This window comes from Anabas testudineus, chromosome 4 (assembly GCF_900324465.2).
Source record: "Anabas testudineus chromosome 4, fAnaTes1.2, whole genome shotgun sequence".
In the NCBI taxonomy this organism is placed as follows: domain Eukaryota; kingdom Metazoa; phylum Chordata; class Actinopteri; order Anabantiformes; family Anabantidae; genus Anabas; species Anabas testudineus.
This window is the reverse complement of record NC_046613.1, coordinates 13,297,037-13,313,011: the sequence shown is the minus strand read 5'-3', so window position 1 is coordinate 13,313,011 and position 15,975 is coordinate 13,297,037. Positions and strand designations below refer to the sequence as shown.

Here is a 15,975-nt window from a genome sequence, read left to right as displayed (position 1 = left end):
CTGAAAAGTCCATTGAGCGAAACAACGGGAGTTATTCACCTGATCCCGCTCCAGTCGCTGCTTCTTACCGTTCAAACAAGATCAGGGTTTATCTGAATCGGCTGCATCCAGAAAGGACCTAGAGTCTGTCCGTAAGTTAGATAAATGAGTCCGGGCTCTGGGATCAGTAGCAGCCAGTATCCCACATTGTTGGTTTTGTCCAGTTTGGTGTCCTGCTCCGCACTCGGAACAATCTCTGGCACAGAAACGACGCATTCCACAGGCTGGATCCCCACAGGGCTGGATCCAAGTTAAAGAGACACTCACTTGTTTTTACACCACTGTGTGTGTGTGTGTGTGTGTGTGTGTGTGTGTGTGTGTGTGTGTGTGTGTGTGTGTGTGTGTGTCCACCAACAGAACAAGTATAAACATGGAGCATTTGTGACTTTGATTTGTAACCCTCAACAGCTGGATGATGAATGGATGATTGTGTTAGAGAAAAAAGAAAAATAGAAGTAATATGAATGTAAGGAGTGCAGGTGTAAAGTAACTAAGTATTTTTACCCAAATAAAAAAGTACAAGTACAGTTTAGAGGTGCCCGTACTTAAAATATACAGAATATTTCTATTTTGTTACTTGCATTTTGACAGCCCTAGTGTCTGCAGAGGCAGATCTAAAAAAACAAGCGAGAACACTGTGCCTGCAAGTATTTAAGCAGGAATTCAAACAAGGGTGGCATTTCTTACATTGAATTAACACTTTATTATGTATTTTATCTATCTATCTATCTATCTATCTATCTATCTATCTATCTATCTATCTATCTATATGTATGTGTATATATATTTATATAATAAAGTGTTAATTCAATGTAAGAAATGCCAAATGTGAAACTATGTATTCTGAAATAACTGCAAATTTTAATCAAAAGTACTTTTTCAATATTATACTACACATGTTTATAATATACTACTGCTAAATAATAATGATAATAATCTGAAGTGGTGCTTCTACTTGTAAGCAGGCTGATTCTGGACATATTATGGTTTTTGTTTCCCACAAAACAGAAACAATCAAACGTTTTAGGTTGTAGTAATGAAATAATTAAGGGGAAGAACACAATGGTCCAGTTAAAAAAGTGAAATAGAACTAATGCTAGCTCTGTTTCCTTGTTGGAAACTTTATTTAGTGATGTGAAATTAGCCACCAACAGACCACGTGGATTATGAGAAGACTGCCTCAGAATTAAAGTAATGTGAAGAAATGTGTCCATGTAGCTTATAAGACGTCACTCTGGCTGTGATTGAAAAGGATGTTAACTGTAGTATTAAAAATAATGTGTAAAATTACTTTTAAAATCAACTTTATAGAGTTGTGTGGTCTATGCCAGACCAATAGAGAATATATCTATTTAAGTAGTAGTAGCAGTAGCAGTTTAACAGCATCACACAATTAACACAGTTCATTTTTATCATATTTATATTTTATCCAGTCATTCTGGAGTTTTCTTCTTGGAATGAGAAAAAGTTAAAAATGTGTTGGATTATATAAGATTGTGTACTTTATAACTTTATATAGTTTTTTTTTATTTTATTTATATGAAAATTTTCTGTAATTAAAAGGATATTCATTCCTCTATTTAATGCTTTCACTAGTTTGTCCTGCTGTCTGGCTTTTTGGATCAGATCTTTGTCTCTGTTCTACTCACCACTGTCTTTCAGTGGGTATTACTGGCTTATCAGCTGACCTGCAGGCTGTGGAGAAGTAACAACAGCGACAGAAAGGCGGGCTGCATGGTGTTGAAATGTCCTGAACTGGGCTACTCCATGAATGGACGCACCTCCAGACAAAACAAAGCCTACTCTCTCAGTATAAGAGTTCATCCCACATGCAGGAAATGTGAGGAATTTAGGACATGCTGTAGATTCATATGATTCATTCGATAACACATCTAAAGAAGTGAGCTGGGTTGTGGAACTTAACACCCTTAATAATGATGTAGTGTGTATAACATGCAGATCGTATCAGTGCATTTTGGTATAAAACACTTCACATTCAGTGTTGTTTAAAGAGAAGCTGGTAAGCCACAGTCATCATGACAAACTCTTGTCAAAAATATCGTGGTTCCTGGTGAATATGTGTTTTAAGGTTTATTACAGTAGATTGTGTGTGTGTCTGTTTGCCTGCATGCTTGAGTGCTTCAGTAATTGGGTGAGTGATTCAAGCATGCAGTATAGTAGGTATAAATAGATGTGAGTTTTTGTGTCAGCGCAGCACCTGTGCATGGGTGTGTTACTCACTCATGCACTGCAGGCTATGCTTTCTCTGCAGGGTCTTGCTGCACAGTGAACAGGTGGCACAGCTGGAAAAAGTGCCTGGCGTCAAACAGTGCCCATTGCTGCTGCTTCTGCACACTTTCTCTTTGGCCTCTCTCTCCTTCCCCTTCTCTTTCTGCTGGTCTTTTTCTCTGTTCTTACCCTGCAGATGAACAAGAAGAAGTAAACACAGAGGAAGGTTTTTAGGTGCAAATTTGCATGTCCTCATTCACTGTGGCACATATTGCACAACTGGCTATGACATGGCATAATCGTATCAGATGCAGGATATATAAGTGGGTTTGTGTAAGAAGATTAGTGTGCTGTGGTGCGGCAATATACAACCCAGTAAATTGTTTACACCTCAGGGGTTGGTCTTTGTAATATAAGGATATACAGCAGGGGGCAGCCACTCAAATCACTTTTCTCTTTATAATGTGTTTTAGGTTAAATATGCCATTTCCGTTCCAATGTAACAGCATGCAGCCTCGGGCTGTGTGTTTGGGTTCACCTTATCTTTATTGAAGGAGCCAGTCACCCTGTTCCTCAGAGAGCTGAGAGTCCTCTTCACCCTTGTGCCTTTCTCCATCTTCTCTGCACGATCCTCTTCTTCCTCATTCCTGGCAGAAGAGACAGAGAATGAAATATACATCATAAAATACAGGAACACTGTTATTGATCATCTCTCTCTAACATCTGACAGTCATTAATATTTTAATCTCATAGCAATTTCTGTAATAGATCATTTTTAAAAATCTTTTAAAATACAGAACCTGTAAGTTAAGAGTAGTAGGACAGTATCATACAATAATTACTATGTTCATTTGTGATTGCCAGTAGGTGAATCTCTTGAATAGCTGGAGGTGCAGTGATTAAAAAGTATTATATATATATTACATTTTCCAGGAAAGGGAAACATTTATGGGTCACCTCTTTTGGTTTTTACCATGATCAGTTATAGATCCCTAAAAAACACTTCACTGAAAATAAAATTACACCACAAATAATTGTAGAGCAACCAATAATGTCAAAGGTGTTTGTCATTGTGGAACGGCTCATAAATGTGAGCATTTCTGCAGCTTCAGTGATAAGGGAACAATGAGATGGAAAGGACAATACTTACTCATTAGAGAGGAACTCGTACCAAGTGACGTTTCCTGAATCTTTGGTGTGTGATCTGCTGTTGCTCTGCTTTGCCCTGTGGCAGAAAAAATGAGATGCTTTTAACACAGAGAGAACAGTTTCAATGGTACTTTGACCCCAATATGAACCATTTATACCAATATTTAAAACTCAGTAAAACAACAGAGCTGTAGCAGTGTAAAAAGAGACATTTAGCACAGAACAATAAATAGTGTGGAGGAGATCTGAGAGTATAAAGGCAGTGTAGCAATGGTGAATGTTTAAGTGGTGTATTTGACTCAGCTGTCAGCTGTGATGAAGATCTACTGTCTAACTGTGAAACAAAAGAAATATCTTGATCTCCAGTAATAATAATAATGGTCTCCTTTATTGTGCACAAGCAGACACATGCAAACACACAAAAAAACATGCGTGCGCATACAGTACAACACAGTATGTCCACACACACATACAGTGCCGTGCTGCCCCTGGTCATAATGTGGCCTGCCCTGCTGCTGCGTTGATGACTGGGATGGCAAGCGACCTCCCTATTTGCTTACCCATGGTACAGCTTTAGCTCCTGCAGGACTTTCTGTACCATCAGCCTAAGACAAACAAAACACTGAGGCTGAGTCGTGGAGAGGAGAAGAGAGGAGAGGAGAGGGCGAGACTGTTGGGAGCTAGGTGTCACAGAGTGATTTAGAGAGGAATCCTCCCTTGTCTGCTGCGTCCACACACTCACCAGACACGTACACACACACACAGTCACTTAAGCACATACACACTAAGGGGCCATCTAAGGAGCTGGGAGAGAGGACGGTGGGAGGAGGAGGTTGCAGACATATGACATGGAGCAGAAATGTCAGGAGAGAATGGGGAAAGCCCCTCTATTACATAGGAGTTAGATAGCTGTACCAGACTATAACAAGTCCCAACTACAGAACAACATGTACTCTGCTGCACTTTACCATTCAAAGGCTGCAGGTACACTGTACACCAACAGTTGTCTCATGTAAATAAATCCAGAGGATTTTCAAGTAGCATGAATTAAACCTGTGCTGGACGTCAGCAGCATTTTCAAGAAAGAAAATAGATATTACAGCACCTATCTCAAGTCAAAAAGAGCTTGGTAAAGCAACTCAACTTACATATGGGTCTGTCCTTCAGTAGTATGAAGATTTTCTTCAGGGTCAAACTCCTCCGCTACATGAAAGAAAGAAGAGGTCAAATATGATGAAAACGTTCAAAACTCAGCTGCCTGCTGAGTGAAAAACACATAAACTAACATGTACTCAACATGGAAAAACATTCAGACTCACCTCCCGCTGCCCTTGCGGCCTGTTTGGATGTCTGTACGACACGAGAAATGTGTGCAGCACGGGAACATTCATCTGTGGCGAGGATGTCTGATCGGGAATACAGATGTTTGCCAGGTGCACTGCTGGCCTGGAAACACTGAATAATAAACACTCGTGTACATCATGTGCATATTTGACCTGTTTTAACAACAGACTCACTTAGGATGATGATGAAACGAACAGACTACATGTAGTAATGTTTGGTCACTTGTAGCGGACACGTAGGTTTTTTTCTGCAGGTTGTTGCATTTAAAGTTAGTGTTTTTGTATCTACAGCCAAATATTCAAATTGTGGCCGACTATCTGATTTAATTTATTGAAAGGTAACACTGTTAAGAGACATCAGCCACACTGCTGGACTGGGTGACTTGTTCCTTCACTTCAGGTAAACATGTCTGCCAGTGTTTACATTACACACCAAACACTAGAGGACTAAATGTGTATTAATGCACAGCTAAAAGTAGTCTCCAACAAACACTGTTTACACCTCGTTTGAGTAACATTTGTTGACGATTTAGCCTTTTAGTTTTCAGTGGGTAACCTCTGGGTATGGAGCTGGCTGCACAGTCAGAGTAAGGAAGTCAGAAGCGAAACTGACCTAATGCAGTGTTAGTTTCGGTCTTGACGGTAACTTGGTTAGCCGTAAGACAACTTTAGAATATTTCTAGCTTCATCTTTAGTGTAACTTTAGTGTCTTGTTACCATGCTAGTGACCCTGGCTCTGGGACAGGGCAGCCTGGGACCGTCTGTCTCATCGTCAGGACATGCTGTGCAGGTGTAGGACTCTTGCGGGTTGAACAGGGAGAGATTGTTCTGTGTCTCCTCATCGTCGTCTCTCTCCCCATCGCTGTCCATGGCCATGGTGTCCAGACTCAGTCTGGCAGCACAGCACAGCAAGAAACACACAATAAACAAGCGTACCGGCGCTGAAATATACAGTAGCTATTAACTAAATAAGACATTTGAGAGAGACACTACACAACCCATTTATTTTTGCGTCCTTTTTCGGTTTTGCTTTTCATGACATATTTTAGTGCACCGTTACCACTCGGCACCTTAAATCGTCTTCACTACACAACCGTATTTAAGAAGCTGTGAAAGAGCAACCACCAGACTAAACCACCACAAAGAGTTAACAGCACAAACAGGGCACAGACTGAGAGTGACAATTAGCAATGCTGGGTGTCCTGCTCATGTCCAAACCTAAGTAGTACTAGTATGTCCTCAGCCAAATTCTTATTTTAATGAGATTCTCTGAATTCTTTCCTGTCATCTTTAACAACCATCCCTCTCCCCCCGCTTGTACATCCATCGTTCATCTTACCTCCTCCCTAGGTTAATGGGAGACACAGGAACACCCCAGCTGTGCCTACGAGATGTTGACATGGATCTGACCAGGATCGGAAAGCTGTCCTTGTCTATCTCTCCTTCGAATTCCATTGTGAGTGGCTCCTGTACTCCCTCTGATGCTGTTATTCCTTTTGCTGTCTCCATTGATCCCAATAGTCCATTCAGATTTATTGTCAAGTTAAGCTCTACTGCGGGGTCCAGGGAGTCACCCCTGTCAATGATACAGCTTGGCAGTAACTTAGGACTAAGCTGAGTGACCACAAAGTTGTGATGAGGTTCCTCTGCAGGCTGTATAATGTGAAGTGGCGATGGAGCACTGACATGAGAAGAGTGTGTCGTCAGAGAAGTCTGTGCAGGTCGGTTCTCTAGAGACACCTGTAGGCCAACAGTTGGAGTTTTACTCTCGGGTACTGTGGATAAGGTCGATGCAGTAGAAAGTGAAGCTGGTATCCCTCCCTCCAAGTCTTTAAAGTACTCAGAGTCTCTGAGGGAAGAGCTGAAGCCCAGCAGGTCCTCTACACTGCTGCTCACCTCCCCACCAGGACAGTCGTAGTCACTGACTATTGAACACGCATCCTGCAAGTCAAAAATGGAGCCACAGAAATTCTTAGAAGAAAGATCACAAGATGAAAGATCAGTTCATTTAATGAGGCCCTGACATGTAGAAAATGTCACTACACTTTTTACAGGTGCTGAAGTTAAAAGAAAAGTTCAAAATGAAAACAAAAATGCTAAAAATAAACATCTAAATGGAGAATATAGAGCTTTACCTGGTCATCATTGGTGCTAGCAAAGAAGACATCTTCCGCGATAGAGGCAGGAGACAGCGAGGAGGAAGATCCTTTCCCTCTGGGAGCGGGAGGCTGGACACTGAGTTGGGCATTAGAAGGCCCACAGGGCTGACTACATGGCTTGCACTCCGATGCTGAAAGATAATAGTGCGTGATGTTTGATGAATTAAAAACATTTCATGAAAAAACAATAAATCCACCGAAAGAAAAAGCGCCACAGCTGCACAACACCTGTGTAATCAATTGAAGAGATTTTGTGTATGATGGAAGGAGAGCTCAGTAACAGCCCCCCCCGGCTCCAGCCTCTCGCTGAAAGCTCCTTTACATTTCCATTGCATAAACAGATTCCTTGATTCACATGATGCCACAAACCACCGTCACCACTGGCAACTGCTCAGTGAGCCAGCATTAGTCTCCATGTCAGTGTGGAGAGCTGGAGATTATTCCCATACCGAGTTTTCCCTGTTCGAGAGAATGCTTGCTTGCAGTGAGTAATATAATGTGTTATCATAAGTAGAACACAGATGAGAGATTTATGGACTTTGGCAACACATAATTAAGGTAAACTGAAACATTTCTTAGATTGTATAAGACAGCAGTCAGTGTACTGTGGTGTCTAAAAGGTTGGTTAATGCTTCTGACTATGTCATGTTCGAGGTTGGGTTTTCAGTCACATCATGCCCATGTGAGGAGCAGAGAGCCACAGCTACGTCAGGTTACATAATCCTCATTTCATCAGGGATGGCTCCCGTGAACCCGAGCCTTCGCTTAAGCCAGCGTGGCTCCACAGGGCCTGACTCAGTTTCTTGCTCTGTTTCTTTCCACAGTGCAGGACAAGTTATACCTGCAGTTTTAAGGAGGAGAGGAGGGTTGATGCAGTAGAAAGTTGAGAAGAAACCAAAAGAATAGAACATGATCACTGACATTTTTCACTGATTTAATCTAATCATGTTAGTTAAGATGCACTAACTTACTGTTTGGCCACAACACAACTAGCTGTAAACACAACACTAATGCAGTATATTGTATTTAGATGTCGCGTTAGATTCAGAAACATTAGGATTTATCTTAAGCCAACCCGACCTTTATATGTCTTACAGCATTTAAAAACGTGCACATCTATATTTTGGTGCTGGGCAGGTAGTGATAGCTACAGTGGTTTTATCAGTGGTTTCATGCTGCATACAACTACCTACTAGTGTGAGTGGAAACAAGGTTGTTGAGAGCTGTGAGGTGGAACATTAAATTTGTCACCCAGACCAGACAATGCAACACAACTACTGCATCTTTAAACCATTAAGTGTGATCTCACTTCCCACTATTTGCTTAGATAATAATCAGTGACATCAACAGAAAGTATTAGTAGATCAGCATTTTCTCACGTTGCAAAGACATGTAAAGCTATTAGTTGCATGACTAATCATTTTTGTCATACAAAACATGACAGGATGAATTCCCTTAAAGGCTTGAATGGTTAAAGAAGTAGCTGTCAGATATGAAATGCAACAAACAGGCTCGGTCCACGATCTTTGGCTCATCTACCGCTCTAACTGTGAGGTGAGGCTGATAATCACTTTTCAGTAGGAGATCTCAGATGATGTTGTGCAGGGAGATAAAATACAGACAGGCCACACCCTATGGTCCTGAACCATGTCTAGCTATAAACCAGCAGCATCCACTCCCCTCTTCAGCATGACAACCAGAGATGCTCTCACATAAACACATAGACAGATGTGCTGTAGACCCATTTTCTATATTACTAAATCACTGGCTGGGGCTGCAGGGATGGCAGTGTCCCCGCTGGAGAGAGAATTTGTTTCCCACTGGTCTTAAGTGTAAACTTAGACAGTCGGTACAGACGCTGCAGGGGCTGCTTGATGCTGTCTTGTAGAGCTGCTGTAGCCTTTTATGGTTGGCCTCTCATATCTGCTAATACATCACACGGGGATGAAACATCACTGTGTCTGTCTGTGGGTGTGTGTGCATCGTCAGGTGTGCGTGTCTCCATAACTGTTTTGGCACTGTGAACGTTGTTTTCCCAGGGTGGTCTACAACTAAAACAAAAGACTATTATCACCTCATAAATCACAGAATTACGTTAACACCTCGCCTTAAACTTGTTAAATTGATTATTCAGTAATAATATTGTATTTTTGTACTTAATCATCGTCACTCACTTTTCTCTACATCGTAATTACTCTACTGTCACTTCTGTCTGCTCTGTACCTGTGGCACAACTTTCAGGTGTCTTCATCTTAGACGTAGGATCTGTTCTGTTGTTCGTTCAGTGGTTAGAGTTAGGCATAGAGCGCGACATACACTCACTGGCCAAGTGTTTGTAATGTTTTGGCCCCCTCGTCTGTGTACATATGGTGGCCAAAACATTAGAAACATCCCTTAGTGAAATGTGCTCTAGTACGACTGCTATTGGACAAAGCTGTGATTTTAGCTAAATAAAAACTGACTTGACAAACACGACTTCAGCTAATTTTAATAAAAACATTTTAAAAGGACTGTTCAAATTGAACAATACTCGAAATGAATACAAATACTTCTAAATAACAAGTGATTCTGCAGTGTTTTAATGGATTATGTAAAACAAAACAAAACAAAACAAAAAAAACCCTAATGTGACAAGAAGGAAATGAGGACACGTGCTTCCCACAAAGGTTACCGTAAATTCAAAACTTCATGACAATCACAAGAGGAACTCATATGGTTCGGTCAGTTGATTATATTTATATTGGACAGATTTAGACACTTGTCCACAGATTTGCTTTAAGCAGAGACACTAGTACAACACAACACATTTTCATTGTAGTTAAGCCCACACTGATGACACACAGACATGAGTCCATGTGTTACCCAACTGCAGAAACCTCAGATGACAACATAAAAATCCCACAGATCTAAAATAAATATATTGCTCAGTACTTGAAAACTAGTTTATCCACTACTTTTCCTGTGAGACTTTTTCACTGTGACCATTCAGTACCTGGACTCGTGTACTGAGTCTTCTGTCTATGTCGGTGTGTGCATGGCAGATGTTGTGTGTAGGTGAAACAAGAACAGAGCGGCTGTTAGATCTGAGGTCGAAGCGCACATCAAAACAACTGTCATCTCGCAGATCCTCTTTGATCAGGAATTCATCTGACTACTGTTTCAAAGCTCTGAGCTTCACAGTCGCCGCAGCTGAACAAAATGGAAGCATCCTGCGCGGCTTCGTTTTGTCTAAAAAGTCATGTTCTCCCGAAGATAACAGCACGAGAGCAAAATGGCACGAACCAACTCCAGCTCTGTGTGCCGTACACACGGGGCCCGTGAGTGTAGAGTGAACATAAACACAGTGTGCGTGCATTAGCAGTGTCATTTAGGAAGTTAACACTACACGTTGTGGAAGCACCACTGTGAACACGACATTACACTTTTTGGAACAAATAACCAGAAGTTTCTATTTAACTTGAATAGCTGCATTCTCACATGGCACTAAATACACCAGGGTTAGAAATGACTCACTGAACTTTACACCAAGCTCTGATCTGAAACACTGCAACTGTCACTCACCACAAACCCCAATCAGGTCAAAATGGTAAACAACAATTTCAACAAATGAACTGAATGAAGTAAAAAAAAAAAAAAAAAAAAGGAGCAAAATGAAAGAAGACAGCCAAAGGTCACATATTATAACATCTAACGGTCACATCCAATCCATGAGCAGTGCTGGATGACACCTCCTGTCACTCACGCTGTGGAGTGTGCAACAAGTCAAAAATGCCTGCAGTGTAACTTAAATCGAAAACCACACGCCCGCACCCCCCTCCCTACCTCTCTTGAAGGACCATCTCTTCATCCAGAGCTTGGAGAAGGAGGGCCACGAGTTGTTAAGAGGAGAATCCGCCATAGGAGCAGCACAGTGGGGAGAGCAGCTGGAACTGGAGCTCACTCAGACTGGAGCTCTGGCACCCAGCAAGAGGAGGGATGGAGGGAGGAGAGTTGAGAAAGAGAGAGAGAGAGAGAGAGAGAGAGAGAGAGAGGGAGAGAGAGGGAGAGAGAGAGAGAGTCCGGCACTAGGCTCAGGGAGCTGCTGGCTGGGGATTACCTCCCCAGAGGCTCATGTGGAGTAAGAGAAAGACCAGGGAAGTAGAAACGAAAAAAAGAAGGTGACGGGCAGGAAGAGAAGCGAAGAGAACAATTTGAATTCCTTAAGATAAAGTGAATAAAAGTTAATTTGTTCCTTTTCTGTTCCTATTTATTTGACATCGGAGTGGCTCCACTTTTTGCGTGTGCTCCATGTTCGAATTATCAGTGGATCACTTGATTTATTATTTAACAAGATGGTTAGCCGACAAGACACCAAGACGGAGACCAGAAAAGGGCGTCTGGGGTGGCACAAGAGCGAAAAGATCTGTATTAAAATGGCCAAAAGATGTCAATCAATACTCAGAAACTACTTAAACGTCTTAAAGAAGTGGGTTTATGGTTTCCTGGTGAGTTTAAAAAAATGTAATTGCTTAAGTGAAACAGGCCACAAGCAGAAAAGGAGAAGGAAGTACATGCATTGAGAAGGGCAAGGCAGTGATGCAAGCAGTTTTTGTCTTCTTCTGAGTCACAGGGACACGAACCACCACATCTTCTATCAGTGCTCTAAAAAGAATAGTGAAGTCTTTCTGCGTGCAGAAAAGAAACGGAGAGGAGGAAACCTGAACGGCTCCAGCTACTCGACACGGAGCACATCATAGTGTTTCTTAATTTGCACAAGTGTAACTACGGATAACTGTCAAGTTCAGCTCACTGAACATCAAGTGGAAAAATCCTCTTTACTTTCCCACAGACAGGGTGGGGGGGGTGGGGGGGACTGGTACAGAGGAGGCAAATGGAAGTGTATCAAAACCTCTAGTGCAGACTCATATTTTAGGCAGTACACAAACAAATGAATGACTTGGAGAGATCTAGTGTAGAGGGCATAGTTTGAAACCTGTGAAAGACAAATCTCAATAAAGCAGCAGCACATCTACTTACATTTGATGTGAGTCTGTAACAGGTGGCGGCGTAAATCCTTCCTGAGGAGAAACGATCACAGATCCTGCAGGTCTGACTGCTTTCAGTGAGAACGTCAAGTTTGCCTTCACACTGAGTGCAGAGAGACAGCCGTCAGCCACAGGATCTCAACTCTGCTTCCTCTTTTACTGCCTGCGCAGCTCAGAGCTGAAGTGCAGCTGAATGGCCCACATATACAGTTTCCCACAGTTAGTGCTGCTCTGACACCAACGCCGCGGCAGCTCACGCGATGGACGCAGAAGAGTATGACAGCACAGTTAGACCTGTGAGTTTGGAAACAAGGTCATGTGTTGATGAGTGACCAGGTTCACTGACCATGAACCTTTGCTCTGCCACTTTAGATTGTGTTTCTATCTCAATCATAGAGCTCAGCTCAAACTACAGGCAGTGCAGTCATGTTTCTATGCCAGCCTCTGATTTGTGGTGCCCTCTGACTTTCAGTTTGAGCTGCAGGGTTTGTGTTCTGCACCTTCTCTCTTTTTTTTTTTTTTTTTTTGCAGCTCCCCTGCACAGGCCTTAGGAGGAACTGGCTGCGTTTCTAGTGGTTTCAGCTGGAACGTAACTTCGTAACAATCACACCTCGGTGCACACTGTAGCAGCGCTCGTCACATTGAAGCCTGAAGCTTTAATGTGTGAATGAAGACCGGGAGTGATATGAATAAGAGGTTGTTTTCACCTGAGATACAGTTCACAGAGAGCGAGAGTGAAAAACAAAGATTCACAGCGTGCGGCGTCGTATTACAGACTACAGTAGAGTAATGTTACTGTGCGTTGCTGCCTTCGAAGGAGCATTATTCAAATATAGTCTAATGAAAATGACCAAATAGAGGTTTGCTTCTTCATTTTGTTATTTCCTTTGCAGTTGCATCATCACGTCAGTCACACGTAAGCACTTCACCACAACAAGCAGCAGGTTTGAATATTCACTTCTCTCAAGGTGTCAACGAGCTGAGTGCTTCAGTGCTTAGGTGATAATTTCAGTAACTCGAGGTCGGGTTGCAAAAACAAAACACAGAGACAAAAGTAGATCTTAATGTGTGTGAGGCTTACGTCGTTCTGATGCTTTACCTATGTAGGAGTAATGATACTAGAAAATATGATAAAGGTAAAAGTCTCTCTTTTTATTTTTTTATTTTAAAGATGCAGCTTATGCTACTTTTTTATATTTTCATAAATATCATCATTTGACTTCCATTAATATGGAAGAAATGTTGCAGCTGGTGGAGATGATTTTAACTATGCATGCTGCTGGGTGGTGTTACGTAAAGCAACACATCATATTTTATTTATATATATAAAATATTGTGCTTGCGATATGTGTTACAAAAGCAGTAACTGCGGTTGTGAAACTAAGGTGGAGGAAAACATTAAAAGTAGCACCAAATGTGGAGAAAATCTAATTCCACTTTAACTGTTAAGAAGTGTGAGAGGAAACGTATTCTCCAATAATTTTATTCATAATTTTAATATAAACAGTTAATTGTTGAATAATTTACACACAGCAAGATTTTTATTTTCATATCATTGCAACATTTTCTGTACATGTCACTACTTGGCTCTCCTTTGAAAACATAGAAAAAATAAATTGTCAAGCGTTCATTTAGTCATGGCACATTTTTGATCCTGTACAATATGCATGTATTTCTGCCTGTGAGAGTGTGTGTGTGTGTGTGTGTGTGTGTGTGAGAGAGTGTGTGTGTTCAATATGTTGATATATGTGATACATAAAGATAATGGCACATTTGGATCCAGTGTGAGGGATGAAGCGATCTCTGTGGGTTTTGGGATTGGACTGTACATACACACATATACACCTGCTGTCTGCATATGCACCGAACATAATGTATACACAACATATCCCGAAATTAATACATCAGCATATTCATCGGCAATAAAAGGACATTAATAAAGAGGTATCCTGCAACACTACACACAGCATTCTGGGGACCACCTATGTGCACCGAGGAGAAAAAGAGACTTGAAGGACACAGAGAGGAAGAGCAGCGATCAGAGACAAAGAAAGCTGTGGTAACGACTTCAACCGAGGACTACACAGACACAACTCCACTGATTCAAACAGTGTTACGGCACAGGGAAAAGGATAGAGACAAATATAAAGTGTTGGCATGTAAACTGGAGCAGACCACTGGACCGACAGATGACTCTCAAACGTCAGGATGAAGCTGCTTTCCCTCAGATTTGTCTAATAAAACAGGCTCACTGCACCTGCAACTGTCAAAACAATGGTGCCGTCTCCATAATCAATAACACTAACATGAATAGTTCATCATCACACCACTGACAGGCAACATTTAATATGTGTGTTTCACTGTTACACACAAACTAGTGTGACATTAGGGGAAATAAGCTTGTTCACTTTCTGACAGAGTTGAAGCGACATCACTTTTACATGTGTCTGTTGAACATGAGCTGCAGCCAGCAGACTGTTAGCTTAGCATAAACACAGGCAAACACAGGGGGGAACCAGTGTGGCTCAGTCCAACATGTTACTGTCAATAAATATCATCAAAAAAGTTAAAGCACTGAATTTCTTCTACTCACGTCTGTGAAGAACTTTGAAGAATTGAGAGTTAGAAAAAGTGATGGTTGTAGATTCTTTTAGAGCTCTATAAAATAATAATAATAATAATAATAATAATAATAATAATAAGGTATGACTCGCTGATGTGTCTGTAATAAGCAGACAACATTCTCAGTTACTGGCTTTAGCTTTTATGGGTGATAATAAGAACAATATAGGAAATAATGGCCATATCATTTTATATGCTTGTTTTGCATGTTTAATTTGTCCAAAGTTTAAAAACTATATTTATTATTATTATTTACGGACCAGTTACCAGGCAACTAGCAAAGGCTAAAAAGTTAAAAGATGCTTTTACAAGCCAGAAAATGAGCAAGAAAAATAACTGCCTGCAAAATGGCAAATTTGATTTGACACTTTAATTGATTAAACGAACAGAAAATAGTGTTAAATGCTTAGTCGTTCTCTGACCTTCTAGTCCTCTTGCTAAACATAACTAGCTGAACTAACCAACAGCTGCTGGCTGTAGCTTTATATTCACTGTAGAGACACGGATATTTCACCAAACTCTGCTAAAAAAGCAAATGAGCTTATTTCTAGAAACTCCTTTAACGTCTCCAGCTTCAGATGTTTAGCTGTTGAACCATCAGTAAAAAAAAGTTCCAATTTAGCTTATTCAGGATTTCATCACTCGTTTCCACTTCTTTAAAAGGATATGCAGTGGTCTTCCAGTCTCTCACATAACAAATAAAACCCACACATTTGCAAACTAAACACGCATCTCTCGTCAGGAACAATACAACATCTGTGATAGGTAACGATTTTGTGACACGATAAAAGGCTTTTTTTGGGTGACATGCTGCTGTAGATGGGTGGGGTAGTTCAAATGCACGACCTCTCGCCACCAACGTTCAGAACACGCACCGGGTAAAGAGCAGGGGAACGTTTCAGGCCACGTACTGTTTTGTGTCTAAGCCCTCAGACTGGAGTTGTGCTGCTCCTGTTAAATTCATTGACAGACTTGACTCTGCTCTTTTCTATGTAGTGGGTTGTGTCATAAACACAAAACAAACAACAAAAAAATAAACAAACAAACAAAAAAAATCTAGCTTTTTTAAATTTAGAAAAAAGATATATACACATTGATAATGTTAAATTCATAATGTACAAGTGTAGTAAAAGTTTACAGTCAGAAAAAGTAATTATATTTGCCCTCCCTACTTTGGCTAAAAAAAAAAAAAAAAAAAAAAAAAAAAAAATCAACATCTCTAAAATGTAATACTTCTTTCTTTTCTTTAAAACAAAACAATAATACATACAATGCTTTGTTCTCACCCTGCGCTGCACTGCTAGCATGCTCTGTCCAATCACTTTTTAGGTCATCAGAGTTCAACAAAACAAAGCTAATCTTCCCTAACATCAAGTGCTTTCATTTTTCAGGGGTTCTGCTGCTATTTAC

At 40.9% G+C, this 15,975-nt stretch overlaps 1 protein-coding gene across 1 annotated transcript in view; it reads right to left on the bottom strand.

Annotated features, from left to right (window-relative positions):
* arhgef18b (rho/rac guanine nucleotide exchange factor (GEF) 18b) overlaps positions 1-10,897 on the bottom strand; it is a 36,611-nt gene extending 25,714 nt beyond the window's left edge. The window contains exons 1-9 of the mRNA XM_026346065.1: positions 10,742-10,897; positions 6,896-7,050; positions 6,100-6,701; positions 5,478-5,652; positions 4,737-4,872; positions 4,566-4,620; positions 3,419-3,493; positions 2,807-2,915; positions 2,281-2,458 (exon numbers count right to left, since the gene is read on the bottom strand). Of these exons, the coding sequence (XP_026201850.1) occupies positions 2,281-2,458; positions 2,807-2,915; positions 3,419-3,493; positions 4,566-4,620; positions 4,737-4,872; positions 5,478-5,652; positions 6,100-6,701; positions 6,896-7,050; positions 10,742-10,817 (1,561 nt within the window). The 5' untranslated portion in view covers positions 10,818-10,897. The remainder of the gene's footprint in view (positions 1-2,280; positions 2,459-2,806; positions 2,916-3,418; positions 3,494-4,565; positions 4,621-4,736; positions 4,873-5,477; positions 5,653-6,099; positions 6,702-6,895; positions 7,051-10,741) is intronic.
* Between the last annotated feature and the right edge of the window lie 5,078 nt (positions 10,898-15,975).